We start from the raw sequence: 27,857 nt of genomic DNA on the forward strand, positions 1-27,857 counted from the left end.
GTATGCACACTTTAACCCATCTGTGTCCACAAGTATTCCCCGTCAGTGCTGCCTTCTCCACAGCCTCCCTACATTCTTGAATATCCTGAAAAACAGCTAACCTATTTGCTGGACTACAAGTCCTGATCCCATCTTCCTGCCAAACTAGTTTTAATCTCCCACCCCGCAGAGTGCTACCAAACCTACCTCCAGGATATTGGTGCCCTTCTGGTTCAGGTGTAACCCATCCCACCTTCCCCAGAATGCAGTCCAATTGTCCAAATACCTGAAGCCCGTCCTCCTACACCATCCTTGCAGCCACGTGTTCAACAGCACTCTGCCTATTCCTTGCCTCGCTGTCACGTGGCACCGGCAACAACTGAGAGATGATGACTCTGTCCGTCCTATTTTTTAGCTTCCAACCTAACTGAGCTCCTGAATGACCTCCCCACCCCTCTTCCTACCTATGCCGTTGGTGCCAATGTGCACCTCGACTTCTGGCTGCACATCCTCTCCCTTAAATGTTCTGAAGACACGGTCAGAGAAGTCTCGGACCCTGGCACCCGGGAGGCAACAAACCATCCGAGAGTCTCGCCCATGTTCACAGAACTGCCTGTCTGTCCCCCTAACTATAGAGTCTCCTATAACTAGCGCACTCCTCCTCTTTCCCCTTTCCCTTCTGAGCCTCCGAGCTGGGCCTCATGCCAGAGACCCAGTCACTGTAGCTTGCCCCTGTTAGGCCGTTTCCCCCACCCCCCAACAATATCCAAAGCGGTATACTTATTGTTGAGGGGAACGACCACAGGGGATCCCTGCACTGCCTGCTTCCTCCCCTTCCCACCTCTATTACTCGCCTGCCTCTGTTCTCAGGCATAACTGTCTCTGTAGCTTCTATTTATCACCCTCTCAGCTTCTAGAATAATCCTCAGTTCATCCAACTCCAGCTCCAGTTCCCTCATGCAGTCTGAGAGGAGGTGGCTGCACTTCCTGCAGGTGAAGTCGACAGGAGCATCGGTGGTCACCCCTACCTCAAGTGCATAGTGGGAGATAGGACCGTTCAAGAGGGCGATGCTGAGTTGGAGGGTTGGATCTGGGATAAGACGGGGGCAGGAGATATGTTGAAACTGCCGAAATCCACATTGATCCCACGTGATTGGGCAGTCCCAAGGCAGAAGATGAGGCATTCTTCCTCCAGGTGTCTAGAGTTCAGTGGTGGAGGAGACCAAGAACTTGGCGGAGTGGTGGGGAAGTTTAAGTGGTTGGCCACAGGGTGGTGCAGTTGATTGGTGCGTGTGTCCCAGAGATATTCTCTGAACAGTACAGCAAGTTGGTGTCCTGTCTCCTCAGTGCAGAGAGCAATGGACATAAATAACATGTGGAAGTACAGAAGTTTCTGTGGAAGGATCAGTTTGGGGCCTTGGAGGTGTGTGCGCAGGTTTTGCAGTGGTCGGGGAAGGGGTTGGGAGTGGAGGGTGGTGTGTGTGCATCCAGAGGGAGTGTCTCTTAGAATGCAGGTTGGGGAGGGCAATATTCCTGGTGGGTCTGTTTTGTAGATGGCAGAAATGGCAAAGGATGAGGTGTTTGTATTTGGAGGTTTGGGTGGAAGATGAGACCAGCAGGCTCTGTCCTTGTGATTGGAGGTGTAGGGTTCAAGAATGATTGATTGGGAATTGGAGGGTATTGTCCACCACGTGGAAGGGGAAATTAAAGGAGGTCATCTGGGATGTTCTGTGGTGGAATTGGTCCTCCTGGGAGCAGATGAGGTGGACGAATTCGTAGTGAGGGATAGCATTTTTTGCTGGAGGCAGGATGGGGTGAGGTGTAGTCAAAGTAGCTGTGGGAGCTGGTGGGTTTGAAGGATATGTCCATGTTGAGTCAGTCATTAGAAATGGAGATGGATGTCCAGGAAGGGGCCTCAGCCACCACCAAACGCTAGCCACCTGATGCTTGGAGGAAGCACACCTCATCTTCTGTCTTGGGACCCTCCAACCACATGAAATCAATGTGGATTTCACCAGTTCCCTCATTCTCTCCGCGCCCCCCCCCCCCCCCCTCCATATCCCAGATCCAACCTTCCACGTCAGTACACAACTGTCCATCTCTCTTCACCTATCTGCTCCACCCTCCCCTCTGACCTATCACCAACTCCCACCTTTCATGTACCTATTGCAGTCCCAGCTATCTGTCGTCCCCACCACCACCTATTTCATTCTCTGCCCCCTTGCACCTCCCCACCCCAAAATATTGTTGAAGGGCCTATGCCAGAAGTGTCAACTCTCCTTCCTCAGATTTTCTGACCTGCTGTAATTTTTCCAGCACTATACTGAACTCTGATATCCGGCATCTGCAGTCCTCGCTTTGTCCAAAATGGGCAGATGTCAATAACAATGCAGTGCATGATCCTTTTGAAGGAGGAATACAGGCAGTTATGTATTGGTTTTGAATAGCCTGCAAAACCATTGAGGTACACATGGATAAACCTTTTGAAGATGATGGGAAAATCTCTTAAGAAAACTCTATTATAACTGCAAGTATAGGAGTTAACCTAAGTAACTGTGTAAATCTCTGGTTAGCTCTTTAATTGAGGATTGTATTCAGTATTGTACCCATATGTTACCTGTGCAATCTCTGAAGGAGTTCTCCACTTTAATTCCAAAACTCTAAATTCCTTTTATCCTTTTGACAAGAAATAAGTAACCATGATGAATCTAGTTCTGTCACCTTTTTTTTGGGGATAGGCTGTTGTTATTAATTTCTTTGAAAGTTACTCTTTTTTTTGTTTCCACCCTGTTCTCTTGCAAATTTAATGATTTGACAACCCAGACTTCTGAGGTAGATCCCAGGATAGATTTCCATTGTTTAGTCTATTAGGATCTTGATATCTAGTTGTGATTGCAGAACTATATTTAGCATGTTGAACAAGTGTAGTCTAGTACCAATAATCCTTAGTCCTGTGCTAAAATGTCACTAGTATTCTGCTAATGAGCCTTATTTCTGTGGTTTCTCAAACATTTGTGAGTAACTGCCATTGAGTCAAGACTGGAACATTTTAAAACTTTTTTGTTCTGCTCATAATATTCGATCCCTTGCATCTGAACATTTTCTGGCTCAACAGGAGGTTAAGGAAAGTAATACAATAAGCAATGGGAGAAGCAGAGAGATGGTTTTTAAAGTGGTGGAAGTGCTCAAGTTTGGCAGGGCTTTGGGAGAGGGGAAAATAGTTATTTATTTTTCAGTATGATGGTAGAGGGAAGGTCCTAAAGATAGAGGACGGGGTGGGAGAGATCGACAGCATTTAAAAGGCATCTGGATGAGTGTATAAATAACAAGGTTTTGTGCCAAGCACTGGCAAACACGACTAGTTTAGGATATCTGGTCGGCATGTGAATTGGACCAAAGGGTCTGTTTCTGTGCTGTACATCTCTGGCTCTAAATGAAACAAAGTTATGGAGCGTAAGGCAAAGGGAGTGGTGTTGATTGCAGTGAAGAAATTGCATAAATGTCAAAAACCTGTCAAAACTTGAAAAAAGTCTCAAACTAGCATGTTTTAGGAAGAGAAGCAAAATTGGGGGCAAGATTAATTCTGAAATTCAGCTTTCTGAAATTCCAGTTCTAAGCCCTTGCTTGGAAAACATTTTCATTAAGCTCAATCAGTAAACAAAGCAGAACAATGGGAGCAAGACGGTGTATTTAAAATAGCAACCACGAAAAGCTTGGTAACACACCCACAATGGATTAAGTGTTCTGCAAAGTCACCATCCAGTTTACTCAGTAGTCCCAGAGTAGCAGATACTGCATAATGAATGGTGATGACTGTTGAAGTAGTGAAAAAGCACAATTGACTTATTACTTGATCAAAAGTATTTGGCACTATGGATGGTGAGGCGAGAGAGGAGATAAATTGACGGTTTTTGCATTTTATTTTTAATCTTGCTGTTTAAAAAGCTCAACTTCGGAGAAAGATGTCCTGCAGTAAACTTAGTATCATACATTGCTGTAATAGTATAGAATGTAATGAATTGGACCAACAGAAGTCCCTTCCCAGGAGACCCAGTAGCAGTAGTTGTAAGTTTTTGTCATGGTTGAGTTGCATATTTGTATTTTTTAGATGTGGATTATCATTGGACTGGGGTTTGCTTATTCCTCAGTTTGGACATAAAATGGGTACTTTCTAAGACTCTTGTGCGGGATTTCTTTCAGTCCCTGTTTCAATCTTAGAGGTTTGTCCTTTTATTACATCCTTTGACTTTGGAGCTACACAAAGCTTTCACTGACAACATGACCAATTAACTGTACTTGTTAAAAATAAGTCAATCTAAAAGTAATGGCAGTTGATTGACCTTATGCACTATATACTTAACCTGAAGAGTTGTCTAAAAGGGATGAATAACAAATACTGGCCTTAGTAGCAGTGCTGCTATCGCATGAAAGACAATCAAAACAATGACTGAATAATTTGTTTTGGTTAAGTGCAAATTAGTGTTGAGGATATTATAATGTTATAACACTGCAAGTCATTTCTTGTGTATGTTTAAACCATGGCATTGTAATGTTTTAATGAAGGAAGTGTTTTCCTTGCAAACTTTTATATTTTTCAACAAAAGTGTAGTATTATTGTTTACTATTGATAATATTATCTCTAGAACTCCCACAGACAATTGTTTTAAAATTCATCGTGCAGATTCGACTGTAATAGTGCTTGATTAAAACTGCGAGGTGTACTTGTGTTTACTGAGTTCTAATTAGAGTTTTAGTGCAAAACAACTAGTTAGGGGTAATTAGTTTTTGCAATATGTGTAGAGAGAGAATTAATGTATAAAATCCAAAATGACACTTCCAAACTCAAGTTTGGCCTAAAAAGTGAACACCAATTTAGTTCCAAGTCAGAATGGTGTGGGGTTTTGGTGTCTGACCATCTTTTCATTGGTTCACTGCAAAATCTCTGTGTATGGACTTCTCAAAAGTATCTTCAAACTATGGTAAAGTGCCCTGGTAGATGCAGTAAAGTTGCAACGTGCCAGATTACGGCGCATTTTGTGTGGACACAATATTGGCTGAGGCAAAGCAGATAGGAATGGAAGAGATGTCTACACTGATCTTCTTCCTACAGATTTGTATCAGAGCATGACTTTTATTTTGGTTTCCACCATTTAGTCTTTGGATGATGTGACTGTAGACTGTTAAACATGCTGTAACTAAATATGCATTGCACAGTATAGCACAAGAGTACTTCAGTGCCAGTTTAGAATATCCTAGTTAATATTTAGTAATTGCTAAAATTTTATTCGGGACTTTAACTACATGTTTTCCTTAGTTCACGTGCTGCTTGACCTGACTTTCTCCAGCATTCTGTGCTTATTTTGGATTTCCAGCAACCTCTGTTCTAGCTATATTTGAACATTGTGTTTCCTTTACAAGTCATGAATAATGAGGACTCGTATGTACCTTTCATGACCCTGGGACAGCCAAAGCACTACAGCATATTGTGTAAATAGGCATTGAGGAACCACGATAGTCACTTAATACACAGAAAGATCTCATGGACAGTAATACAGTATTGGATAATCTAGTTAGTTGGGATAAATAGTGGTGTCAATGTTTGAATTCATTTGCATAGTGCTATTGGATATTTTAATTGAACAAATTGTCACCTTAGTTTAGCATCTCCTGTAACAGTCCACATTCCCTCAATCACAAATGACTTGTGCTCAAGTCTCTGGAACAGGTCTTGAGCAATTACCTTTTTGATTTCAGGCACGAGTGCTACCAACTGAACCACAATAGATAGAAGCTTAACTGTTTAGTGATGCAACTTGATTTGAGTGAAGTTATGTAATGTCCTTTTTCTGTGACCTGTAATGCTTCCAAGTGTGCACATGTAATTGGATGTATCTATGTTTTAAACGTATTTATTGAGTCTACAGTGAAGTTCGGTGTTGTGTCTTTCTATAGTCCATTCTTTGGAATTGTAAATAGCTTTTTGAATGTACGCTGCCTATGGATGCAAGAGGTATTTGCCAATTTTTAAAAACTGTCCCTTCAAATTTCATCCTTAGCTTTAGAGCCCATGAATCCTGCTGGAGTATCTTTTTTTTCTTTGCTAATGTTTTGGATAAGAATATTTTCCCTCTGTCTTGCAGATATTACCTGCATTCCCTAGGTTACAAACAGGTTCTGTTTCAGAGTCCATTTTGAAGTCCATTTGTATGCAAGTTGGAACATGGGCAAGATGTAAAATAACTATTAATAATTAGTCCTAGAGATGTACAGCACAGAAACAGACTCTCTGGTCCAACTTGTCAACGCTGACCAGATATCCCAACACCATCTAATCCCTCTTGCCAGCACCCGGCCCAAATCCCTCCCAACCCTTCCTATTCATATACCTATCCAGATGCCTTTTTAAAGTTGTAATTGTACCAGCCTCCACCACTTCCTCTGGCAACCAATTCCACACACAGCTCACCATCAGATGAAAAAATTGTCCTTTACGTCCCTTTTTTGTATCTTTCCCTGCTCACCCTATGCTCTTCAGTTCTGGACTCACTCAGTCCAGAGAAAAGTCCATGTCTACTTGCCCTATCTGTGCCCCTCATGATTTTATAATGTCAACCCTCAGCCTCTGCTCCAGGGAAAACAGCCCTAGCTTATTCAACCTCTCCTCATAGCTCAGATCCTCCAACCCTGGCAACATCCTTGTAAATCTTTTCTGAACCCTTGCAAGTTTCACAACATCTTTCCGATGGGCGACCTAAATAGTATGCAGCATTCTAAAAGTGGCCTAACCAGTGTCCTGTACAGTTGCAACATGACCCCCCAACTCCTTTACTCAGTACTCTGCCCAATAATGGAAAGTATACCAAACATCGTCTTCACTGTCTTATCTACCTGTGACTCCCTTTTCAAGGAGCTATGGACCTACACTCCAAGGTCTTTGTTCAGCAACACTCCCGAGGACCTTACCATTAAGTGTATATGTTCTGCTACGATTTGTTTTCCCAAAATGCAGCACCTTGTATTTATCTGAATTAAACTCCATCTGCTACTCTGCCCTTTGGTCCATGTGATCCAGATCCCATTGTAATGAGGTAGCCTCCTTCTGTCCATTTATGGCATTCCACTGGTCACAGGTCTCCAATCTGAAAAACAACCCTCCACTGCTGCCACCACCCTTCGTCTTCTACCTTTTTTGAGCCAGTTCTGTATTCAGTGAGATCTAACCCTGCTGACCAGTCTCCCATGGGGAACCTTGTCCAACGCCTCAGTTTTGAAGGTGCATGGTTTGTCTCGTAATGAGCATCCACTCGTGGTTGGTTTAAAATGCTTTCACTTGGACTGAGCTTGAGCATTTTCTATTGGCAGAGCTGACTTTACCATGGAAAGCTAGTCAGCTTTCTAGTTATCTCTCTCGCCAGCATAAATACGTGAGGCTCATTGTGCATTTGTCATGCAAACCGAAGACAGTAGTGTTGTGTACTGTTCTGTAATTAATGAACATTAACTACACTTTGGTTAGATTTTTGACATCCTATTACTGTACTCTGAATATATTAGTTAAATACTGACTGAACCTCTAGTCCTAAGCTTGTTGATGTCCCAGAATGCCAGGCCTACACAAGCGAAGGTGGTGTTTAGGTTTTCATTTTTGTAGCAGGTGATTTAACTTAATCCCTGCTAGTAGTTTTAAAATAAAACTCTTTCAAGCCGTTAGAATCCTTAACCTTTAAATTTAACTGAACTGCCATATCTCCCACAAAATGTAGCAGTACTCCTGGATGCAGTTCCACAATTATGCAGCTCTTGAATCCATAGATTACTTTGGCTAGCATTTTTAGTCAGAGTACCACACCTGTTCAACTATTAAACCAGGTCTTTTTTTGACAACCTTTTGTATTTCAATGCGTGTTTAAATGTAAAAACTTGTTTAAATTCAACCACTGGAACTACTTAATTTGTGAAGCTTGAATTTTGCAATTGGAAAATCTGTTCTGTGCTAATTAGATCTGTAGGAGGGTAATCATACAAGGTAATGCCACTGAAATAAAAACCTCTGCAATAGAAATTAGGCCCTTTGGACTGAATAACTAGTTGGACGAGGTATTGGATGAATGCTGGAAGCTATAGAGTAACCCATGGTTGAGGTGTGGTGAAACTTCACCCTATAACCACCTTGCATGAAAAGTGTGGTACTTTTGATGTTCCTTTACAGTCTTCGTTGGACAATAGTAAAGTTAACGTTGGGTTGTGGAAAGATTTTTTTAAGCTTGTGTTCCTATATCTTACAAAAACGAGGGTTTTGATAGTAAAAATTCCCTGTACTGTTTAATTCTGCTAATTCCTCAGTGTCCTCTGACCTACAACAATTTATCTTAATGTAAATTTTCAAAGGCTTGGAGCCCAAATTTTAATTATTCCCAAATGTCGAATGCTGTCTTAACATTTAAGGGAGGCTTACTTCAAATTTAGAACGCAATGTCAAAGGGACTCCTATTTTTATAAATACACAATTTATAAAAAATAGTATATTTATCTTTTTTAAAGTGTTGTAGATGGTGAAAATTTTTTGATCCTTGCAGTCGCTTGATTTTAGTGAAATAGCTCACTCTTGAAAGCATACAAAGTATGAACTAACGTTATTAGTTTAAGGGCACACAAATCTAGCAAAGTGGGGGGAGAGGTGGTGTGCAGAAGACAATGTGGCCTTGTGGCATGGTTTGTCATACAGCATGGAAGCTGAAAATGTGTTGCTGGTTAAAGCACAGCAGGTCAGGTACATACAGCATGGAAACAAACCCTTGTTCTTGCTGACCAGAATTCGCAATCTGACCTAGTCCTCTTTTGCCAGATACCCCTCTAAACTCTGCCTATTTGTGTACCTATCAAGATGCCTTTTTTAAACACTGTAATCGTAACTGTTTCCAACACTTTGTCTGGAAGCTTGTTCCTTACACATGCCAGAGCTGAAAATGTGTTGCTGGTTAAAGCACAGCAGGTTAGGCAGCATCCAAGGAACAGGAAATTCGACGTTTCGGGCCAGAGCCCCTCATCCTGATGAAGGGCTCTGGCCCGAAACGTCAAATTTCCTGTTCCTTGGATGCTGCCTAACCTGCTGTGCTTTAACCAGCAACACATTTTCAGCTCTGATCTCCAGCATCTGCAGACCTCACTTTTTACCCTTACACATGCCACCCTTATCATGAAAAAGGCACCCATTAGGTCCTCATCTCACCCCCCTCATCTCTTAAACATGTGTCCTCTCTCTACTTTTGGATGACTCTACCTTTGGAGAAGGGAGAGTTGGGAATGGATGTCTGATTGGAAGGCTTGGTGAGAGTTGCTTGCAGTGTCACTTAAGTAAATCTTGAGTAACTAGGTTTTGATTCTGTCTTGTCCTGGGTAACTATAAGACTTTTGTAGAGGATCCTAGATAGTGGGGAATTGCCCATTGCAAGTTGAAACTTTGAACATTCCCTTGGTGACTTTGGCTAACTTTGTGGAATCCTATTGAGTATCTTCAGTCATGCATTGTATGACTAACTCTTTATGCTCGATCAGCCTTAAGAATGTATGCAATATGGTACTGTAATGTTAAGATTAATGTCCAGAGAGACATTCCCCTTTAATGTAATAAAGGTTTAAACTGCACTGTCGTCTTGGGTGAGGGTGACAATCATGAAAGAATTCCCATGACAATCCATTGTAATTTGCACTTAACTTAGATAGTCATTAGCTACTACTCCCTTGCTCTTGTCAAGTTAAACTATCATTCAATCTCTTCCATTCAGAATGCTTTCTTGCCAGAGGTAAGTCACACCTGCATTGATTTAGGGAATTAGGAATCATTTATGTAGACAATTTCTTTACTAAGGACTAGGGCATTGGCATGATCTCATCCTGCCGTTGGTGTGTGAAACCCTGAGAACAGAACCTTGTGGCACTGCAGATTGAGCGATTTGTAACATCTGTCCTGTAGTAACTTAGTCACACGTAAAGGCTAACTGGGTCATCTTAGCTACACTTAAGACCTTGAATCTTCTTTTCTCCCTTATGTCTACTACCAGTTCCCACCCCCATTATCCAAATTCTCTTCCCACCCACCCCCACCTTGTAAGCTAACCATACTCCCCCAGCTGTTATCCTGGCAGACTTGGCTTACATCAACTTTCAGGGCAAATGGTTATCCTAAAGCTATGAGCGAATAGTGTAGAATTGATGACTGCATGTGATTCAATATGGTGAGATTAATTGCCCTCAACTAATCTAGGTTTGAGGGAAAGTTTCCTGATCTATCTTTGGGCATGTGTGGAAGTGTTTTTTGGAAATGACCTCATATATCACATGGTGTTGACTTAGTCTAAAAAGTTGCCAGCTTGGCATAACTGTTGAATTCCAGACAGATTTATCCATGTTCTGGTAACAAAACTGAAACAAAACCGTTTCCAGGAATTGGAAGAAAAGAACTATTCTCCTTTTTGCTTGTTTAGTAGTTGTGGGATTGGTTTTTTTAAGTAGAAGATAGTGAAATTTAAGCATGTAAAATATTTCTATTTTCAATCTTTCCCACCAATAATGAATCTGACTTTCTTTGCTCATTGCTGCTCTGAAACGATGCTTATTGATTTGCCAAGTCACTCTACCCTTCAGTTTCTTGCCTCTACTTGAAAAGTGGCTATTTTTCAGTTACCGGTTTTAAGATAGTGGCTCAGTGGTTAGCACTGAAGCAGAGGTGCGAAGGACCCGGGTTCAATTTCAGTCTTGGGTGACTGTGTGCAGACTCCACACAGACTCATTCTCCTGGTGTTGTCGTGGGTTTCTTCCAGGTGCTCTGGTTTCCTCTCGCAGTCCAAAGATGTGCATTTTAAGTGAATTGGCCATGCTAAATTGCCCATAGTGCTCATAATACACAATTGCTTAGGTGTAGGTTAGGTGCATTTAGTCAGGAGAAATGTAGGGGAATAGGTCTGGATGGGACATTCTTTTGGAGGGTCCATACGGACTTGTTGGGCGGAAGGGCCTGTTTCCACACTGTAGGGACTGTATGAAAAACTGATGCCACCAAAAACTGGTTTTCTACTGCTTAAATGAGATATTGTGCTAAGTGGATGACAATCTTAATGCAAGGCCTTACCTTGGACAGGATAATCCACAGCTGCATCTTTCAAGATGTGGTAACCACATTTGATTTATAAATTGAAGTAAAACTGTTTCCATATCTAATGCTTGCTTTATTCACTTCAAGCATTCCCCTTTCTCAAAAGGAGCAATGGCATCTGACTCGAGATTAAATGAGCCACCTTGTTCAATTCGGCATATAACTATGGTTAAACTTTCAGATGTGCCTGGCGTATTGCTGGCTCAGCATCAATAAATGTCTGCATTTCTCATTTACAATCAAACTTATTTATTTTCTGTAGATGCTACAGCAAACAAAGTTTGGTTTGACATTGTAGTCAGGTGATGTAGTGATGAGTTTTACTCATTAGAAGAGAGAACTTTGGATTGGTCCTGCTGTTACATTCTCAAATGGGTACCTGCCAAAACTCTAGGCAAAGCAATCTGATTTTACTTGTATGTCAGCTCGGTTTTCTGTTTTGTATCCTGTCTTTCCCTGTTCCTTTGCTCTTGCTGTCCGCCTGCCCACCCATCTGACAGTGAATTAGTTCTAGCATTGGTCATTTAACGCTGTTTATTGACTTGATGAAATTGAGATTCCAAACTGTTTCTGGTCCTGTCTTTTGGGCTTCATTGCAGGATGAAAATTGCCAGCTTTGAAGTGGTTTGTGGCAGTTGGATTGCTAACAGGATTATGATGTACAGAGGAACCTTGATTATCCAAATGTCGATTTTTGTCTGAATTTAACTATCCAAACAAGATCGCAAGGCCCTGGTGCTTGGCTAAACTGTTACCTGACATCCAATTATCCAAACAAACTACTCCCCGCCAGTGTCGTTTGGATAATCGGGGTTCCTCTTTAAGTCTTTTTCATTACCTTAAGCTAGTGAGACCATCATACCAATGGCCAAGTTTGTTTTCAAAGGTGGAATAAACTTCTCACTGAAGTGATCTTAAGGTTGCAGGCTTGGCTGTTTGCTGCAAACGTTCACTTTAACCTGTCCACCTGGATGGTGTAAAACTGTAATGACTTGGTGTCAATTGCCTTGTTATTTGCTCTGAACCTGTCCTCCAGTGGATCTCAAATTGGGCCCAAAAATACTTTTTCAGAACTGCAGGTAAGTGAAATGGGCAGTTTCCTCAGGCACCATGGTCAAGAGTAAACAAAGGAGCAGCAGTCTGATCATAGTTGGCTTTTCTAAAAGCTCCTGCTCTTCTCTTCTCTGAACCTAGATTAGATTAGATTAGACTTAGTGTGGAAACAGGCCCTTCCGCCCAACAAGTCCACACCGACCCGCCGAAGCGCAACCCACCCATACCCTTACATTTACCCCTTACCTAACACTACGGGCAATTTAGCTTGGCCAATTCACCTGACCCGCACATCTTTGTGACTGTGGGAGGAAACCGGAGCACCCGGAGGAAACCCACGCAGACACGGGGAGAACGTGCAAACTCCACACAGTCAGAAGAGTACTGTTGTTTCTGCCAACTTCACTCCTGTGAACAATAGTCACATTTTGCAGTGAGAAGTGGTGTACCAGCACATTAAATATGAACACCTGTTTTCCTAAAAAGCATTTGAACACTGCATGTGCAATGCTTTCATAATTGAATTGGGCTTGGGGACTGGTTGTGATTACTCATCCATTTGAAAAGGGTCCGTCAAAGTAAAATGGAGAACCACTCTTCCTTCATGAAGCCTGCAAAAGCCACAACCACCTGATGGAGTGGTGCTCAGAAAGCTAGTTCTTCTAATTAAACCTGTTGGACTATAATCTGGTGTTGCGTGATTTGTAACTTGGCAAAAGCATGGGCTTTCAATGAATGATGAGCATGGCCTATTTTCTTAGATATGAAGTGCTGTAGATGTTTAAGTTCCATACACTAACCAAAATTAGTGTATTGAGGCTACATTAATGTAATTGACACTCTGCCAATTCACCACTTCAAATTATTCCCATTGTCAGCACTTGAAACACTTTTTTTTTCCCCTGTGGGATTCTATATCAGTGCACAGACCACATTTGGAAAGATCAGGTCTCTAATTGGTACTGTTAACTTTTTTTCCCCAGCTTGGATGGATGTTAGTATGAGCTTCATTTGGCAATTGCATGTTACTGAAGGCTGTAATTGAGTAGTTTAAATTGGTTATTACTGACCTTCCTGTTGGGAGTTGTGATAAATTTTAGAACTGCTGGGGTGAGTTGGATTTTTGTGTTATGGTGGGACTGTAAAAGTTAATATAAGATAGCAATGGGGTGGTCTTTTTAAAAAGAAAACCTGCTGATTGCAGGTTCATGACATCATTTTTGCCCTTCAGGAATGCATGTCTGATTCTCTGGGAGCTCATTTTTTTGCACTTATCTGGGAATTATCTTGTTTACATGTGGTTAAAATTGTATCCCTTATCAGTCACAACAAATGCACGTGTGCGTGAAAAGTTTACTGGTATTGCTGAGAGCCCAGATATGAACAAAATCAAAAAAATTTCTTTTGCATGTTTTGTAATAGAAATTTTGCAAATTTTTCCCTTTTGAGCTCATGTGCTGATGAGGGAAGGTAGCTTGAGGCTAGAGTAGAGACTTTTGCTGTTTAGACCTTGCACATGTTTGTAGGCAGACCTATCTACCTAAAAAATAGGTCTAAAGTCAGTACTAATCTCTAATTTAAAACGAGTTTTCCTTTCTAGTTATAACATGTTCCCTTTTAGTTTATGTAAATATTTTGGGGTTGGGGGGACAAAGACTGGGGATAGGGTAATAAGTTGGTATTTGGTAGTGAATTACTGCTGCAGTGACTGACAATGTAACTGGCATTAAAAAATTGGTTGAAGCTTATTCAGCATTAGTTTATATTGTGTGATGATGCCACTTTGTAAAATTCAAACTTCAGTTGGATGCCTCTTTGTGCCTGACCAACGAGTTTGTATTTTTTTTTAATAAAGCAGTGATTCATTAGCTCATTTAGGTAGGGAAAGTATGTTTTGATTTTTAAGTAGACAGTTTTTGAACAGTTAGATTTCAACAATAACTTTTAATGTGGGATGGAAACTTACTTTGCAACTGACTGGAAAATACAAGGGTTTGATAGAATTGTTTGACTAGTGACTTCTTTTGCACTTGCATGTCAAATGTGTAATCAAAAGCTTTGTTTCAAGTTCTAATGAGAAAAAGATTATCCTTGAATACAGTTTGGAGAAACCTGCATTCATGGGAGCCTCAACTTTCAGAAACCACTAAATTTAGAGTGGACTAATTCCAAAAGCTTATCAGAGGCTTTCAGTGTAATTTCCCTTCCAGTGGGAGGATATGGCCTTTCAGACTCTTTTGTTTATGATGGATTTCCACAGTTGTTGTAAACAAAAATATTAAAAGTTTATTCATGTTTTTGTAAGGGCTTTGGACTGCAGCCTGTATAAACGGACTATCCAAAGATGATTGGGTTCTGCCTGTGTACGTCTCATAATCCGGCGCCACATTAATGTGCTACAGAGAGGTCATGATCTGAAATATGTGCAAGTGATTTAAAGGTTACCAATATTACTAAGTACCTGTTGAAATGGGATACCACTGAACCAGTGATTGTACGGAATTCTGAAATGCGACTGTTTGTTTCAGAAGGTACAACTTGTCCATCAGGTTTAAACAATCACGTTTTAAATCTAGTGCTATTGAGTGTTTCAGTTGATTCTGCAGTTTTCCCTATACCTCTTTTGTCTTGCTACCCCATTTGATTTCAAAAACTTGATCAAAGCCTATCTCATTGATCTTCCAGCCAGTGAACATTTCAATTCTTGGCACAACCCCTCTTGCGTTCCTACGAGTAATTTGTGTACTTATGAATGCAGCTCAGTGCTTCAGAACACTTCCCAAGGAAAAAAATCAGGTTGTACTTCTGATGCAGTTACTGTTGGATGCATAAGTGCACAGTCAGAAAACTTAAGGTATTGCAGCAGATGACTAACTTTTCAGGTAAACAAAAGCATAATACTGCAACTGCTAAAGTCTGAAATTAAAAATAAAAGTTAGGGTCAACCACTGTTTTTGTACGTGTTCATTCCTTCATTCTACGTAGTTGCCCAACATTTCAGTCCATTTGTATCTATTGCAGCATTACTGCTTCAAGCATCATGAAAGATTTCTGTGGAACTAATAGTTCCTCTTCAGATAGTAGTACCATGGCTTCTTGCAAATCTATTTCAGCAGGTGGAGAATAGGCTTTGTTTTTACACCTTGCCTGAAAGACAGCACCCCTGAAATATTAGCCTGATCGTGTCCTCTGGACCAGGAATGCTACTTAAGTGGTTGTGTTGTTGGCTCAGTCAAACTAATTCTTCTGTGTTTGGGAAAACAGCCATAAAGTTTAAAATTTTTTAAAAAAAAACTTCAGAAGCATTGAGTACACATCATTCATTGTAACATTTACATTTGGGTCTTACCTCCATACGACAGAGGTGTTTTGTATCTTTCAGATTTCTAACTGTTAAGTGTTGCTAGCATACAGTACTTTGCATACTTTTCAAACTGCCAATTATAGCTTGTAGGTTCATTTCATCGTGCTCAGGATTAAACTGTACACCCTCCAGCTTCTTCCACCGTTTCAGACAAACGTGGCTAATGGTCTGCCTCAATTCCCCTTTCCCATTCACTGTCTTGTGTTTCCTTAAGACACCATTAATCGTGCTCAAGGAATGGAGCATGTATAACCCCTAATATTGGGAGTAGTGGAGAATTGCACCCTTTGGATTTGAGGGAATTCTCATCTTGGTTGTAAATGATCAAGCCTTTATTTTTGGGCTATGCCCTTGTTTCCTCTGAAAGCAGAAGAAATCACTTTGCTGTAAAGCCACTTCAAATTTAAGACATTTGGCTTCAGTTTAGGAAAGGAGTCAAGGTTTTCTTTGGGGTTTCAGGAGAAGTGGGCTTTCAAAGCTGTGGCACAAGTTATACTTCTGTCAGCTGGTTAGGTGTTTATTGGTACCACACAAACCATTACAGTATCAAACCTTGCCCTAAACTGAATGCAGTTTCTTATTCTTCATCATTCATTCTGACTACATAATTATAAAAGGTAAGACAGGACTTAAAGGGACGCAGCCTACTTCATAAATTTTTGCGTTGTGCTCATTGCTGTCTGTTGACTGGTCTGGGTTCTTAATGAGTTGATTTGATTTTTTTGTACAACAGGATTAATTTAAAGTGACTTAATTGAAATAGCTGTTAATTTGTAAAATGTATCCTTTGTCCTTTAGCTGAGAGTGTTGCTGGGAAAGTACAGCAGGTCAGGCAGTATGTGAGAAGCTGTTTTGGGTGTAAGCCTTTCATCAGGAATGAGGCTTGTGGACCAGGGCTGTAGGATAAATGGGTAGGGTTGGTGGGAAGGTAGCTGAGAAAGCAATAGATGGATGAAGGTGAGGGAGAAAGTTGAGGAGGGGGCGCAGAGTAGTGGTGGACAGGTCTGGAGGGCTGTGCTGAATTGGAGGCTTGGGACTGGGATAATGTGGGGAAGGGAAAACGAGGAAGCTGTTGAAATCCACATTTTTATCACATGTGGTTGCAGGGTTCCGAGGTGGAATATTCTTGCAGGTGTCAGCTGGTCAAGGTGGAGAAGTCCCAGGACCTGCATGGCCTTGACTGAGTGGGTGGAGGAATTGAAGTGTTCAGCCACGAGACAGTAGAGTTGGTGGGTGTGGGTGTCCAAGAGGTTCTCTGACACTATCTGCTGGAATACGTCCTGACTGCTGTGGAAGGATCCCTTTTGGGGCCTTGGACGGAGGTGAGGGGAATAGTGGTGCAGGTTTTGCACTTCCTAAGGTGGCAGGGAATTGTGGTGGGGTGGACCTGTCGGGGGTCTGAAGCCATGGTCTTTCTGGAATGTTGATAGGGGTGGGGAGGGAAATATATCTTGTGGTGGGGTCTGTTTCAAGGTGGTGGTGGAGGATGATACAATGTATGCGGTGGTTGGGGTGGAAGGTGAACTCTGGGGTTGGCTGGGGATTTCGGTCCTTGTTGCATTGGGAGGGGTGGGATTAAAAGGGCAGTGATGTGCGAAGTGGAGATGTGCTGGAGGCACCATTCTTCACATGGGAAGGGAAGCTGTAATCATGGAAAAAGGAGGACTTCTGGGACTTTAAGGTGGAATTGGTCACCCTGGGAGCAGATGTGGCTGAGGAATTGGGAATAAGGATGGCATTTTTACAGGTTAGATGGGAGGTTGTTTCGGTAGTTATGGGAGTTGGTGGGCTTGTAGTATGTCTATGGTGATTTCCCCAGTTGATTCAGCATCTGATCTTAAATTGCATAGAATTATCACTTTATTTAGACTTCATTCTCCTAGGTTTGTTGTTTTGTAAATATTCTTGCGTATTGCCTCATTCAATTAATTTGTATTGTTAACTCAATGACTTACCTACAATTTACTCTGCAAATAAAGCTACAGATAGCAAAATCAGATGTGAAATCCTTTGTGAACAGAAAAATGGACAATGATGCAGAAAGCAAGTATGATCTTGCCACAGCTTAAATTAAGAAACAAGCTTTTAAGCCCTGGCTTTTCAAAATTAATTCGATCAGGTTTATTTATATTGACTCTTTGCACTTATTATAGGTTGAATCTAATATAGTCTGAAGTTGCATTAATTAAGTTAGAAAATACTTTGCCACAGTTTGGGCAAAAGTTTCATAGATTTTATTTTAGCAAAATCTGATGGTTTTTATTTCCACAGGTAATCAGTTAATTTGCCAACTAGGAGAAAGTGAGGACTGCAGATGCTGGAGATCAGAGCTGAAAAATGTGTTGCTGGAAAAGTGCAGCAGGTCAGGCAGCATCCAAGGAGCAGGAGAATCGACGTTTCGAGCATACTCTGTTCCTTGGATGTTGCCTTGATTTGCCAACTAGTCTGCATACCTTTTGTATTGTTGCATTCTTGTCTAGACTGTTGAGTGCAAGGTGATAGGCTTTGACGTGTCTGTCTTTTTCCTGCAGTATTCAAGTTTTAGATGTATTAGCTGATTTTAGAAAGTTATCACCAACCTTGGTAAACATTTGTGGCAAGAACTCCAATCTTGAGTTTGAGTTTCAGTGATCAAAAAGCACAAGCTCAAGGCAGAAAACTGGCCATTAGCAGCAGAAGACTCTTGTACCCCTGTGGAGTATTGGCTTCTGTTTTTTTCTTAAACAAAACCATGAACTATTGACATGTAGAAAATGCAGTTTTAGTAGGGACAAAGGTTGCATGCTCTGTCAAAATTGATACAGGTTGCTCTGCTATAACATGCATTTCATTGATGTGAATATGCTATAACAATAAATTGGGAACAATGTTTCTATAGTGTAGGGTGTAGGTTTGCTCCCTGAGCTCTAAGTTTGATATCCTGTTGGGGTTCTATAATATGAACTTTTAAAGTGTGTTAGAACGTGATTCCAGCCCCATTCGTTTAAATGGTGTTGCTATTAGCAATTTTTCTTAACACTGGTTTGCATGGGAACACAACTACCATGTTATAGCAGAACTGACTGCATTAGCTTATTGTTTCTGTAAGTGTGGGTATTGTCTTGAACCACAAAAATAAAATAAGTTTAATCTGGTTATTAATTATATTGTTTTACAAAGGGCATGCTTTTAGAATGTCACTGGTGTCCTGCAGTGAATGGTTTTTGTTTTGTGTATTCTTGTTGACTACCACGTTTCCTGATGAAGGGATTTTGCCCACGACGTCAATGTTTCCTGCTCCTTGGATGCTGCCTGACCAGTGCTTTTCCTGCACCACTAGTCTTGATTCTAATTTCCAGTATCTACATTACCCACTTTTGTCTACCACCTTGTGTTATCTACCTTGACTTTCTTTTTTTCTTTGCCCTATCACTTCACTCAAAGCCAACACTCTTGTTTTTTGGTTGGGATGTTTTTGTTTTGCTGTCTGAACACAACAGAAACCAAGATCTTGTGACTTTAATAAAATTATCATTTGAAATGGAGATTTGCTTGGAATGATCAAAAACTGCGTACCTTTTTAAGATACATGACTTAGGTTCTATTATCTTCAAAAACTTGTAATTCTTAGAAGAACCAGTTCTATTGCGTTAATGTTCTGGAAGTGTCATGGGGTAGCATGATTGTTTTGTGAATTCAGAATATTACTTGCATATATTCTATAGAACCTGAATGTGGAGTTAAGATAAGATGAAGCCAAACATGCTCAATGATTTTTATTGCCACTTAAAATGCAGTTTGAGCCAAGTAATTAGGTTTGGATTTGGGGCCACCAAGTTGGAATAAATTGTGTAGTGATAGAAAAGATAGTGATGTGAAAGATTTAATTGCTAAATCAATACAACTCTTGAATCATAATTTCCCAAATAAGTAGGAACTGTGGGTGACAAAATAACGTTGTGATTTTTCTTAAGGGTGTGTGATGAATAGTTTGCAAAGAATTTAACACAACTTTTCATTTGTAAGTGTGACTTGTGCACATTAGTATTATATTCGAAGGTGCTTAATTTGAAAAAAGCTGAGGCAGTTTGGTATTATGCAGTCTATAGAGGCTTGGGCTTCAACTAATCACTGAAGCTAAAAATCGTCTGAGCAACAGCCAGGGAGTTGAACTTCATGCTTTGTGATGATGAATTGACCATTGTCACTTCTGCTTGCTTTTTGCTGGAATATTATCTGTCAATGGATCTTTTTCCTTTATTGACACACATCTAGCTTGCATTGGTGCATGCTCTTTGACTAACTTTGCCACATTTACCTGTTAGGATTACTTGAAAAGTGTGATGCCTCAGGTAAGACAATTCACGTGGAGAACAAAACATGTTGCAAATCAATACCTATGGAGTCAAGTGCTTACAGATCCAGTATAGCAAACTAGTATGTTGATTGTTATGTACATGACTGTTTTTGTTTAAAGCAGGAGTAATTATTACTTGGTCATCTCAAAGCACTTGTTTTTAATTTCCCCTATGGTAAATTCTGTCTTTCCAGTCTGAGTATTGATTTAGGGCAAGAGCCTAACAAGCTCCTTCCATTGCCATTGGAATTTATTTGCACTACAAAAAAACACTCACCTCTGTATTACAACAGTGAATACAGGACAATCCTCGTACGTTTTCCAGCTCTGGTTAACCACGTGCACATATCAGTAGAATATTCCTCTGTCTACTCAACAGTTTGCATAGATTTAAATATGCTTGGCAAGATACTTTTGTAATCTTTTGAACTGGGAGTTTCTTTATTTTCTGGTGAGCAGGAAACAGAGAATTTGCACTCAAAACTTCTCTTTGGGGAACTGAAGTATGTAACAAGACTCTATTACTCTAAATCTAAACAGTTAATACTGGAAATACTCAGCTCAAGCATTCTATGAAGTGTTTCAAATCTGATCTTTAACCAGTTCTAATACTCTCTATCCATCTCCCATGGCTACTACATGTCCTGAGTATTTCATGTTTTTTAAATCCAAATTTCTGGCCTCTGAAGTGTGTTAATTTTGTTTTAGGCTAAATTCCTGTTGACACTGATGTATGCAATTTGTTTCTTTACTGCCAGTGGATAACATGGGAACATTTGCAAAATGTAATTTCAAAAAAACTTGTGAATAAGTAAGCTCCATCTGAGCGCCAGATTGGTGAACATCAAATTTATTTTGTTGAAAGGTTTTTTGTATTCTTTCGAAAGTCTGAATAGTTCTAAATATTGTCAAAACTAGTGTTTATTCCATCAGATCAGTAGCTAATGCTGAGTTCTTGCTGCTTTATTTTAAGACATTTCTGCTGTAGTTCAGACATGTTTGGTTTCGTAGTTGCTTTAAACATTTCTTCTTTTTGTTTTCAGACACGAATGCAGAGCCTACAACCAGATCCTGCTGCCCGGTATAGGAATGTAATGGATGCCTTGAAGAGGATTGTCCGCACTGAAGGATTTTGGAGGCCAATGAGGGGATTAAATGTGACTGCCACTGGTGCAGGGCCGGCACATGCCCTCTACTTTGCGTGCTATGAAAAAATTAAAAAGACACTGAGTGATACCATCCATCCAGGTGGCAATAGTCACATAGCTAATGGTATTAATTACTACTTCAGTGATTCTTCTACAGTTAAGCATCCTTGTGCCCCTTCTTCCCATTTGTTTCTTTCATGTAATCTCTTAATGCTCTGTGCAGGTGCCTTGACCAGAATGTTCACCTAATGCTGAAAACTACTTGTGCTGTCCTGGTTTTAAATCTACTAATCTGCTTTCCTGTAAGCATGTTAGTCTTTTTCTAGCCTTGCTTTTTTAAGTTCATTGCTGTGATGTAACTTAGTTTAACACTTGTTTCTGAACAGGGAATAAGTGTTGGGACCCAATTAGACTGAATTCAGCCAAACATAGCACAACATCAAGTAGTGCACTATTTGTGATTCTAGTTTAGCTCTACAATATCTTTTGTTCACTATACTATATATTAGAGAACTTGTGTCCATGATATGTTTCCTGTCAACAGCCCAAATGATCTATTTGGATATTTTCATGTCTTGAGTAATGGCCCAAAGTGTGAAGTTTTTGGAAAAGGAAAATGTGACCGTGTGTCATGTGAAACTCGCTTCTGCTTGGTAGTGAGACAGATACAATGTGGGGGACTGCTTAACTCCATGAGGGAGTATGAAGTGTACATGTTGGGATGAGATTAATCAAGGTGGTTGGAGGCTCAAGTGGAATGCAAGTTAGGCCAAATGGTTGTTTAGCTTAGGAAATTGAGGTTAAAGCAAAATTAAAAACCTCTGTGCCGTAGTTCATATTTTATATTCATGGTAGTGACTGAGTTCATAGTGTTGTATTGCTTTTGACACTTCACAATATTCACTATCCTCTTGGTAAAAATCAAGTGTTCATAATTTGGGTACAGTCGTAATCTAAGCACGCTAGTTTGCGAATGAACTTAATATTACAGATTTTTAAGTTTTTTTTTTACTAACTCGTGACTTAAGTACCAAGTAGAAAAGGTGAAGTTGGATAAATTATTGGAGTGGAAACTCCATGTTCTTTCCATTTATAGAGCAGATTTGACTTGTCAAGAAAAATGAGTTAGTCTGAGGATGAGATCTATTGTGCTCTTACCCCATCCGTTTTAATTCGTAAGTCATTAAATTCTGGTTAAACAATGATTTGGCTTTGCTATCTACTTTTACCAACTTACTTAAATGCTACCCTTTTATTTGCCTCTAACCTTTTTTTGGCTATAAAGGCAGTACATGTCTCTTTGTATTAATTATTCAAATTCCAGTCGGCAAATAGGTGATCTCTCTAACTTCCCCCTTTCTCCCATTTCCCTTCAGTTTTCTTTCCTCTTTCCTTGATATCCCAAGCATGCTTTCTCCAGGGCAGAACATAAATTAAGACTTGAATAATAAGCTATGCTCCCATCTAGTGGTGCATCCTTTCTTTGAAAGTCGTCTTGAGCAATGAAGTTTTTAGAATAGTGTTTGGCATGCTGTCTTGAGTTTCTGCATTGCTCATTAACTAACTGGTTGTATTCCCTGCAGTTCAGTACCCCATGAGTCAAGTGTGATGTTGCCCGATGTAACATGTACCCTTGTATGTAGATCTTCATTCCACCCACTCATCCATCTGTTGTCCAAAAATAACACACTTTTTTTCCCATGTTTTTATCATTGTTTCTCTCAATACTCTGGCTGACTTAAGTTTCTAAATTTTCAACCCCCCCCATAATATTATAATTCTCTGCATCCTGCACTCTGTTATCTTGTCTTTGCTTGCTAACATAATCTGCAATAATTAGAAATTTTCTAAATGGGAGGAGCAAATAAACCCTGCATATTAATATTTCACAATGCAGTCTGGTCCTTGCATAAATTTTATTTTAGTGTTTTGCTATAACTATTAGCATTTCATATTGAGCTGCTCTTACTCCCCATCCCTCCTTGTCCATATTTAATTTTTCAGGTTATAATGTTTGGTAAGTAAAGCACTGACGTTTGTTTGATTTGATTTTTTTTTCCCAAGTTGACCAGTGGATTTAACTGGAGAATCGTCTTCAGAGCCCTAACTTTGAGGGGCTGCTTTGAATATTTGAATGCTAGCTCTATTGGACATGTAATCATGTCATGTCATTTTTAGGTGTGTATTTTCTTGCTGGTCTATTGGAAAGCTAATTTAATGCAATGATATTAACTGGGACAGCAAGATCTTTTGAGCTCCTCATATCGGATGTTTCTGACTCCTGAAGTTCTGGTGTTTGGAGTTCTTTTTACAAATCACTGGTTAACTGGGAGCTGCTGATAACTACCAGAACGCACTTGCACTTGTGAACCACTGACAACTGTTGGAAAATGAACCATGGCTACTTTCAGCTTTGGACCAAGATTCTAAAATTGACCCTGGTGCACTACATTGAATAGTTCTCATGCTTTGCTAACGTTGTAATGTAAATTTTGAATAGAATGTAGCAAATATCTAATAACAAGATTCCTAATGTTGTGCATAAGTGAGTGTTTTGCTCATCTCAGTTAAATCCGCCTTGATGCAAAGTGAGTTCTGGTTGTCAATGGGCAGACTCTACAATGGCTATTTATTTGATACATGTCTTCATTCTCTCAAACATCCAGCAGGTTAATGATCAAGGTCCAAAGAGCTCGTCTTTCCCTCTCCTCTCCATCCCATTTGCATGCACATGTCTGCACACGCAACTCAGGTGTGACTATTCATCTAAAATATCTCTATTTTAGAGCATCAGCTACCGTCGCTTGATTTGGAAATTGCTACCAGTCAGTTGATGAAACTGATGCTTTACGAGTTCATTACCTTGTAACTTGAGGTTACCCAGTTCTTGGATTCAGAAATCCAACTGGCACATTGGGAACTGCAGTTATGTTCTTCTTCACAGGGTACTTGATAGAAATTAGATGCATTGTATTAAAAATTGGCATGTTTGAATTGCTGTTTGAGTGACGTTGACAGCTCATGCAAATTCACTGACAAGTGTTGCAGGTGAAGAGAAAAGGTTAACTGAGTTATTCATCAGTATTTTAAATTTTTAATTGGGAGTTTTGTAGATGTAGTTACTAAAATTAAACTTAACCAAATATTTCTCTCCTATCCTGTTCCCCTCTACTAGGATGGATCTATGGGTGAGGTTACTGCTCACATTTGTGAACAGTTTCCTAATGTGTGGATATCAGAAAGAAAATGCTTGGATTTAATGCACCCAACTGTGATCAAAATAGTAGCATTTCTTGTCGCCTGTGTTAAGGTCTGGTGTGAACTCAACATGTTTACACTTGGTTGAAGTTGCTGTAATCTTTATTTTGCGCTCTGAGGGTGCAGTTTTCCCCGGTAGTCTCATTAGCTCTGGGTGACCTTCACCCATACTCACGTGTGGAGTTTCTTTTGCAGGTGCAGCAGGATGTGTGGCGACTTTGTTTCATGATGCGGCCATGAACCCTGCTGAAGGTAATGTTAACAAGGTTAAAAAGTCTAACTAAGAATTTCTCCTATTGTTTTTGACTTAAATATGGTGCAGGTACGTTGAATGTAAAACCAACTTGTACTTCTGCATATTTCAGAATTTATCAAGACCGCTTGCAATTAATTGGCTGACATTGCAGTGCGTTCCTGGCGAATTGCCTTTTGGAGCAAGCAATGTGGGTGGTTTTCTCGTAACATTGCATGGGTGCAATTCTTGATTTGAAAAGTGTAACGAAGCTAACTTTTTTTTATATACTGGAACTATTTTCATGCCCTTTTTTCTTGCCCCTTTTGCCATTGTCAACCATGGCTCATTTGTTAGTATTCCTGCTTTTGTTAGGTTGTGGTTTCAAGCCAGATTTAAGATTGGAGTACAAAACAAATCAAGACTGACCTTACAGTTAAGTACTGAGGGAATATTCATGACAGAGGTCCATCTTTGCACAAAGTAATAAATCTGTGTGGCACCTCTGGTCAGCATAAGATCTTATCATTCAAAGAATTGGAATGTTCTGACCAAGTTTTACATCCTACAACCTAACTTAATCTGTGGGAGCTTGAGAACAAATTTGAAGCTGAGTTTTCTGTACTTCAGTGATTGCACTTTATATGCTGGACTAGCTGTAAAATGCTTTGGGATGTTGTGAAAGGTTCTTATTCAATCACTTAAATTGCTCCCTGAAATTTGATTTAACTTTTTTTCATGGGATTAAGTATCATCAGGAAGTCAAAAATTGCAATACCAGGTTATAGCTGCAAATGTGTTGCTGGTCAAAGCACAGCAGGTTAGGCAGCATCTCAGGAATAGAGAATTCGACGTTTCGAGCATAAGCCCTTCATCATTTTTTACTTTTTTACTCGAATACCAGGTTATAGTCCAACAGGTTTAATTGGAAGCATACTAGCTTTCGGAGAGCTTGATCGTAACACAGAATTTATAGCAAAAATTTGCGGTGTGATGTAACTGAAATTATACATTGAAAAATTGATTGTCTGTTAGCCTTTCATCTGTTCCACTTTCCTCTGCTGCCTGACCCGAAGTCCACCTTGGGGGACAGGCAGCAGAGGAAAGTGGAACAGATGAAAGGCTTAACAGACAATCAATTTTTCAATGCAGTGTGATGTAACTGAAATTTATACAAATTTTTGCTATAAATTCTGTTACGACCGAGCCCTCCACTATCATCTGATGGAGTGTCGCTCTGAAAGCTAGTGTGCTTCCCAAAAATCCTGTTGGATGATAACCTGGTGTTGTGATTTTTAACTTTGTACACCCCAGTCCAACACCGGCATCTCCGAATCATGGCACTAATTTAGTTTGTGAATATGGTCGGTGTGGACTAATTGGACATACAGTTTCCATGCTGTATGACTGACTATTTCAGAGGACAGTTTTGGGCCAACCACATTGCTGTTGGGTCTGGAGTCTGGTGTAGGCCGTATTTTAAAGATGGCAGATTTCATTCCCAAAAGAACTTCAGTGAACGAGATTCATTTCATGGCAGTTGCTTAGTTTTTGATCTCAGTTACTGAAAAACTTTCAATTGTACAATTAATTGAATTTAAACTCCATGAGTTGCTCTGCTGAGATTGCAACACTTGTCCCACAGTATTATTTTGGGTCTCTGGATTATTCCTCTTGTGACATGACTGCTTCGCCATTGTTTCTGGTTCATTTACTGATTAATAAATGGACTACTACAGATTTTAAATGTGGGATGTCTTCAGTTGAATACACTTTATCTCTTTAGGTCATAGTTTTGCACATTGATAATCTGTGGCAATCATCTAAATTCAGGTGTTTTGGTCCACAAAACCAGTTCAGATCTGTATCTCTGTCATGTGCTCACTGTTTAAAGCAAACTTCTGAAAAGAGGAAATTCATGTGTCCTCCTCCGGATTTGTAACTAAAGTTTCTAGATTGAGGTCCCTTTTTTTTCCTTGAGTTTTTTTCAAAATCATTCAAGGGGTACCTGATGCATTGGGCTTCATCAGGCATTCGAAGCAATAAGGTAAATTCCATTTTTCTGACTTGCCCCCTCAGCTAAAAATGTGTTTTGCATTTGCTGCATTCTACTGCCTTTTACTTCACTTCCTACATTTTGCAGTTGGTTTTAGGGAATCTAATATTTAGTCGAGGTCCTATTTAATCAGTGCTCTCCCCTTTCTGTCAGAGCAGTAAAGATTTTTGATTCACTTGTTCCTGTGCTTTCTCCAGTTCTATTCAGAAGTGGCTCATGTGCAATGTATATCCTTCAGTCCTATCTGAAGTGATTTTTTTTCCTTCTGATTTAACATTGTTCTAGTTTGGTAATTCATGCTGTTTTAAGCATTTATTCACCAAAAATAAAACCACTTAAAAATGGGACTGAGACTTGGTATTTTGAATTTACATTTGATTGTTAGGATAGGATTATTGAATTACTTATGCCCTCTGGTTTTCTGCAGGCAATTTGAAGTTGCAAGAGCATGTCTTGTACAACTTAATTTTATTTACAGCATTCTGTTAGTTGTAGTTTAGTTTTACATAACAGTATAGTAATTGTTGAAGTAGTTGACAATTTTGTAGTGTTTTTTAACCTCCAACTCGAACTTGTACTAAGCAGGTTTGTTGCCACAAAGCTATTGTATTTGTGGTTAGTTATTTTCTTCCCAGCTGTCATGAGTTGATAGATCTTGTCAAATTGCAACTTGCAGCCTAGTTGATATTCATAGAATTTTTAAAAACTAGTTAAAACCTTTCCTATCAACTTTACTTCAATGTATTTTGAAGCTCTTGGATATTGGAATTTGTCTGCCAAGGAATTATCCTAATGGATAGCCTTTTCTGTTTGACAATTGTAAATATACAAAGTTAATGGCCTTTGTACAATGCAGCACAATCAAATGTGCATTCGTTCAGGAACAGAGTTAACATGGGTATCTCCGCCAATGTAGGGAGTACATGTAAAGGCTTAAGAACAAGTTAGCTGTCAGACTGAACTGTGTGTGGGAATGAAATTGTAACTTTATGGGTGAGACAGATGAATTGTTGTAGTTTGCCTGTCTGCCAAGTTGTTTCCTTTTGTAATTTTAAATGTTAAGCTGACTTAGCTAAAACTGACAGTTCACACCAGGTCAGTAGATGAAATGAATTTTTTGACTTCAGCTTGTCTGGCTTGCTGCTACTAAGTTCAGTCTGTAAATCAGTGCTCCATCTAGAGGCAGAACATAAACTGACACTATGCAGTGTTGGCAGATACATTCCACTGACCAACATTTTGTTCATCTGAAATCTTGGTAAAATTAAGCATAAGTAGC

General features: G+C 39.9%; 1 protein-coding gene across 1 annotated transcript in view; it reads left to right on the forward strand.

The window, feature by feature from the left end:
* slc25a28 (solute carrier family 25 member 28) overlaps positions 1 to 27,857 on the forward strand; it is a 48,462-nt gene that overhangs the window by 14,763 nt on the left and 5,842 nt on the right. The window contains exons 2-3 of the mRNA XM_060842239.1: positions 20,928 to 21,156; positions 24,486 to 24,542. Coding sequence (XP_060698222.1) covers positions 20,928 to 21,156; positions 24,486 to 24,542 — 286 coding nt within the window. The remainder of the gene's footprint in view (positions 1 to 20,927; positions 21,157 to 24,485; positions 24,543 to 27,857) is intronic.

Source organism: Hemiscyllium ocellatum, chromosome 22, assembly GCF_020745735.1.
Source record: "Hemiscyllium ocellatum isolate sHemOce1 chromosome 22, sHemOce1.pat.X.cur, whole genome shotgun sequence".
Classification (NCBI taxonomy): Eukaryota; Metazoa; Chordata; class Chondrichthyes; order Orectolobiformes; family Hemiscylliidae; genus Hemiscyllium; species Hemiscyllium ocellatum.